General features: G+C 32.3%; 1 protein-coding gene across 1 annotated transcript in view; it reads left to right on the forward strand.

Moving 5' to 3' along the window:
• LOC111676907 (ral guanine nucleotide dissociation stimulator-like 1) overlaps nucleotides 1-5,026 on the forward strand; it is a 27,081-nt gene extending 22,055 nt beyond the window's left edge. Inside the window, exons 3-7 of the mRNA XM_046952012.1 lie at nucleotides 1,707-1,808; nucleotides 1,877-2,659; nucleotides 3,336-3,488; nucleotides 3,545-3,694; nucleotides 3,759-5,026. Of these exons, the coding sequence (XP_046807968.1) occupies nucleotides 1,707-1,808; nucleotides 1,877-2,659; nucleotides 3,336-3,488; nucleotides 3,545-3,694; nucleotides 3,759-4,787 (2,217 nt within the window). The 3' untranslated portion in view covers nucleotides 4,788-5,026. The remainder of the gene's footprint in view (nucleotides 1-1,706; nucleotides 1,809-1,876; nucleotides 2,660-3,335; nucleotides 3,489-3,544; nucleotides 3,695-3,758) is intronic.
• Nucleotides 5,027-5,998: the final 972 nt, after the last annotated feature.

Genomic DNA, 5,998 nt, shown 5'->3' on the forward strand with positions numbered 1-5,998 from the left:
GACTAGACTATAGACTAGACTATAGACTAGACTATAGACTGGACTATAGACTAGACTATAGACTGGACTATAGACTGGACTATAGACTAGACTATAGACTGGACTATAAACTAGACTATAGACTGGACTATAGACTAGACTATAGACTAGACTATAGACTAGACTATATACTGGACTTTTTATATGTATTTCTTTTCAAGATATTCTGTGTACATTAACATACATATTAAAACTCATATAGCATAAAGACGAATCTATAGATCATAGACCAGGCTGTCTAGTGCAGACTTTATGCTGGACTATAGTTCACACCACAAACCACAATATAGGCCAGACTATAGTCTTGCTATAGTTGACTATAATCTAGACAAAACTAGGGAAATGTCAACTATAGTCTGGAAACCTGACTGTACTGTAGTCTAGACAAAAAACCATAATTTCTACTTCTTTTAATATAGTCTAGACTATAGACTTAACCTATAGACTAGACTATAGGCTAACCTGTAGACTAGACTAGACAAGACTAGACTATCGACCAAACAAGTTTGGGCTATACTAAACCATAAACTAGACTATAGACTAGACTATAGACCTGACTATAGACTCAACTATTGACTAGACTATAGACTAGACTTTAGACTAGACTACAGACCAGACTATAGACTAGACTACAGACTAGACTATAGACTAAAATATAGACTAGGCTATAGACTAGACTATCGACTAGACTATAGACTAGACTATAGACTAGACTATAGACTAAACTATAGAAAAAACTGTAGATCATAGACCAGGCTGTAGACTAGGCTATAGACTAGACTATAATAGACTTTATGTAGACTATAGACTAGACTGTATACTAGACTGTATACTAGACTATAGACTAGACTGTATACTAGACTATAGACTAGACTGTATACTAGACCATATACAAGACTATTGACTAGAATATGGACTGTAGACTAGAGTCTAGTGCAGACTTTAAGCTGGACTATAGTTCAGACAACAAACCACAATATAGGCCAGACTATAGTCTTGCTATAGTCTATAATTCGAACTATTGTGTGATATATAGCATATGGTCTTGACTATAATCTGAACTATAGACAAAACTAGAGGAATGTTACTCTGCACAATATACTGTACTGTAGTCTAAACAATAAACTATAATTTCTACTTATTTGAATAAAAATTTGTTTCCAATAATATTTTATATTTCTAAGCATCTGCTGTTTTAAATAAAATCTTAGAAAAATAAAAGTCCAAGAAAAAAACTGCTGGTGGCCACAAGTGGCCACTAAGTATGAGCACACTTATAGCAACAAGTTTATAGTATATTTTAATATCTATGTTGATTTTGGCCAGCCAGTCCATAATTAGCAGCAGCCATAGGAGTTCAATTTTATGACCTTTTAGACTAAACAAACAAAACATGAGTGTGTGGTTTGTACACCAGGCGGTATTGGCATGTAAACATGAAATGAAATGTAAATTCCATATAAAAATAAATAATTCCAAGAATTTTTAAAAGAAACTAATTAAATAATATTTAAGCAAAAAAAAAAAAATAACATAAATAACTAAAAAAAGTATTAAATATTTAAGCCAATTAATTTGTTATAAAAAACAGAAATACATAAAAGCAAACATTTATACATATATAATTAAATAAATTTATATTATTTATTTTTATACACATTTAACAGCCCACGTGGCGTATATGGGGTGAGGAAAAGGATACCGATATTATTTATACGGTTTATTTGAAAAAGGTGTGCTATCACCGACCCACACCCTCAGCAACAACTGTGAGTAAAAACAAATAACTATTGAAATGTTTCTAAAGAGATTGATAATAATATTCTTGATTTTAAAGGCCGACTCCGAAGATGATATTTCCTATTTGGAATGGGAAATGGTGCGTGTACGTTTTGTCAAAGCCGCCACCTTGGAACGACTAGTCGAAGCTTTGGCCACCGATGACGGAGAACTAGAGTCCACCTTCATCAATGTTTTCCTCAATACCTATCGCACCTTTTCAACACCCAAAGAGGTTCTGGGGCTTTTTATCAAACGTTATAATACGCTGTGCGAAAAGCAACGTATTGAGGATTTGAAAAATAAAGACAATGTCGACTACGATCGTTCCAATTCCATACATGAACAACACAAGAAAACCCTAATGTCCGTGTGGAAAATGTGGTTAAGTGGTTTTCCTGAAGATTGGAATGAAGAAAATCTAGAGGCTTTAATAAATTTCACCAGCAAATATCTGCCCAACTCCGATCTCCATTCGAGGGCCTTAAATCAATTAGAAATGATTTTACGCCAACAGGTGTATAGTAAAAAACAACATTTGCCCAGCTGGTTGAATGATCAGTTTGCTGATCTATACTTGGCTCCTGAGTTTCATGGGAGAGCTTGTTTTTTGGAAACCTATCGTTTTCCTCGCATTGATGTACGTCATTTTGCCGAACAATTGACGCGCATGGATTGTGAACTATTTAAGAAAGTGATATCGCATCAGTGTCTGGGTGCCACTTGGTCGAGAAGATCACAGGGTTGTTGTGAAACGGTGGTGGCCACTGTGACACAATTTAATGAAGTTTTGTACAGAGTGATAACGAGTATTTTGATTGAAAGAGCTTTGGAACCACAAGTAAGTTGTTGATTTAAACATTGAAAGGACTATAGTCTAGTCTATAATCTGAACTATAATCTAGTCTTAAGTCGGGTCTATAGTATTGTCTATAGTGTCTACTATAGTTTAGTCTATAATTAGTCCAAAGTCTCTAGCCTGTACTATAGATTAGTCTCTAGTCAAGATTACAAATTAGTTTACAGTCTGGACAGTTAATTAGTCACTAGTCTGGACTATAGATTAATCTCTAGTCTGAACTATTGATGAGTCTATAGTATGGTCTATAGATATTTCTGGACGAAAGAGTGGTCTCTAGTCTGGACTATAGACTAGTCTACAGTCTAGACAATAGATAAGGCTATAGTCTGGACTATAGAAGAGTTTATATTCTAGACTATAGATGAGTCTATAGTCTGGACTATAGAAGAGTTTATAGTCTGGAAGATAGATGAGTCTATAGTCTGGACTATAGATGAGTCTATAGTGTGGACTATATATGAGTCTATAGTGTGGACTATAGATGAGTCTATAGTGTGGACTATAGATGAGTCTATAGTGTGGACTATAGATGAGTCTATAGTCTGGTCTTTGCTCTCTAATCGGCACTATAGTCTAGTCTATAGTCTAGACGTTTGACTAGACTTTTTCTTAGAATAAGTTTTAAAGTAAAATTTCTTATTTAATTTGTTCCCAGGATCGTGCTGTATATATTTGTGTTTGGATTGATATAGCTCAAGAATTGAGATTATTGAAAAATTTCTCCTCCCTTAAGGCGATTATAACGGGTCTGAATTCTTCAGCTATATATAGACTAAGTAAAATCTGGTCGGTTTTACCGAAAGAAAAGGTTTGTCTTCTTTAATCTACCATTAAAAAAATGAAACTAATTCTGTTCATTAACAGCTGGAAATCTTTCACGAACTGGCCCGCATTTGTTCGGAGGACAATAATGCTTCAGTACAAAGAGAACTGCTAATAAGAGAGGGTACTGCTAAGTTTGCCGAAACAGTGGGTGAAAATGATCGTCATATGCAAAAGATTATACAGAAACAGGTGGGTTTTGTAATTGAACCAAAAAAGGTCTATTTTTTACATGGTTTTATTTTCTACCTAACAGAGTACCCAAACCTCCCATGGAACTATACCTTATCTGGGAACTTTCCTAACCGATTTAACTATGATACATCAAGCCAATCCCGATACTGTGGGCGATGATAAATTGATAAATTTCGAAAAGAAACGCAAAGAATTTGAGGTTTTGGCCAAGATTAAACTTTTACAGGGAGCAGCTAATACCTATAATTTAGATGAGGATCCTTTATTTAATAGATGGTTCTATTCCATGCCTGTGTTAACCGAAGAAGAAGCTCATACTTTATCGTACCAACTAGAGCCGCCACCACCTACGGCTCCGCGTAAAAGTACCACCTCCTCTAATATGTCATCGGCTAACTCCTCGATATTGGGTCACAGAAAAACCGATTCTATAGCCTCGAACTCGAGCAGTGGGGCGGGCTCACAATTCTATTGTGAAATTAGTTCCCATAATAGTTCAAGGCATAATTCTTTGGATCGAGAGGCTCAACACAATCATATGTCAGCTACCAGCAGTGTATCGAATTTATCGCTGGACTCTAGTAACTCGGGTGGCGGCATAAACAAATCGAAAATGATACATTCTCATTCTACGAATGGTCTACTGCGCAGTCAACATGGTTCCAGCACTAGTGGTTCACATACACCCACCCATATAGGTTCGCCTCTGATTAATGCTCAAGTGGTTAATTCCCCCGGGGCCAATGCCGATTTCTATATAGTCAAAATTACTTTGGAGACGGAAACAATGCCTCAGGATGGCATTGTGGTCTACAAAAGTATGATGGTCAAGAATAATGAACGCACACCACAAGTGATACGTAATGCCCTCATGAAACTGGGCATAGAAGATGATCCCGATAATTATATTTTAGCTCAAAGGCTGCCCGATAAAGATGTGGACTTGCCGCGTAATGCCAATGTCTTTTATGCGGTGGTGGTGAATAAGAATTTCGAATTACGTTTCATATTGAAACCCAATGTGGAACGTTTAAATGGTGTCATCAACAATGGCAGTGGTAGTCGTAGTAGTCGTGGCAGCAATAGCTAATGGTTAACCAAGACCCTGTAAATTAGGGTCCTTAGGAAACATATATATATTCTTTATTTTGTGAAATTGTTAAGAAGTTTTTTTCTTTTTAACAAACGCAGTGCGTACAAAAATATAAACTAACGAGGGGTGCTTCTGAAGTAATGGAAATGAAAAATAATATGGAACACTTTTAACACACAAACACACTCACAGGATAATAACTTTCAAGTAAAAAAAGGAAAATTTTGAAAGTTTTGTAAAAAAATTATTTAAACAAGAAATTAATCGAATCTTTAAGTTAAGTTGTTAAGCTGAAAGAAAAGGACAGCAATAAGGCAGAAAATAAAGTTTGAAAGGATTTATTTAAAGCAAAAGCAACCTGTTTTTAAAGGAGATTTTAAAAATAATTTAAAATTTTATAAAAATTTCTATTTAATGGAAAAAATTGTAAAATTGAAATTGAAAATTTCTTTAAAAAATGTTGTAAACTTTAAATATTTTCAAAATTTTCTTAAAAGTTTAGTTTTTTAAATAATTTTTGTATATAACTAATTTATGAAATAATATAAACAAACTCGAAACTAATATATTTTTTTTAATAAAACATGACAAAAAGTTTCAACAAATTAAAATAATTTTGTATAATTTTTTATAAAAAAATAAACGAGTTCATTTAAAAAAATATATTAAATTAATTTTAAAATAATTTATTAAATAATATAAAAATAAACAATAAAATATTTAAGAAATTCATGAAAAAAACAACACGAAATTAAATTAAGTTTAAACACTAAATTACAAATAACGACTAGCAAACTAATAAAACAATAAAATAAACTTTGATATTAAATATTTATTAATATTTTGAAAGAATTTATAATAAACAAAAGAAAACACAATTTTTGGAAAACCTATTAAAAGTTTTGTAAGAAATCTTTTATAAAAAAACAACTAAACTTTTTTGGATTTTATATATATATTTTTAAAACCAATTCCCGCCCCCTAATATTTTCTACTGTATTTTTGTCAGTGTATGATATAAAAACAAATACCAATATGCTTTAAATGTTACTTTATAAAATTTATATTTTATAATTAAGAAATGTATTATATATGAATTAATTGAATTATTAATATTATTAATTAAATATATAATAAATAATTTAATCTAAACAAATATAAAAATAATATTTAATAATTTATAATAAATTTTGAAAGAAACATTAATG

Source organism: Lucilia cuprina, chromosome 5 (genome assembly GCF_022045245.1).
Source record: "Lucilia cuprina isolate Lc7/37 chromosome 5, ASM2204524v1, whole genome shotgun sequence".
Taxonomy (NCBI): domain Eukaryota; kingdom Metazoa; phylum Arthropoda; class Insecta; order Diptera; family Calliphoridae; genus Lucilia; species Lucilia cuprina.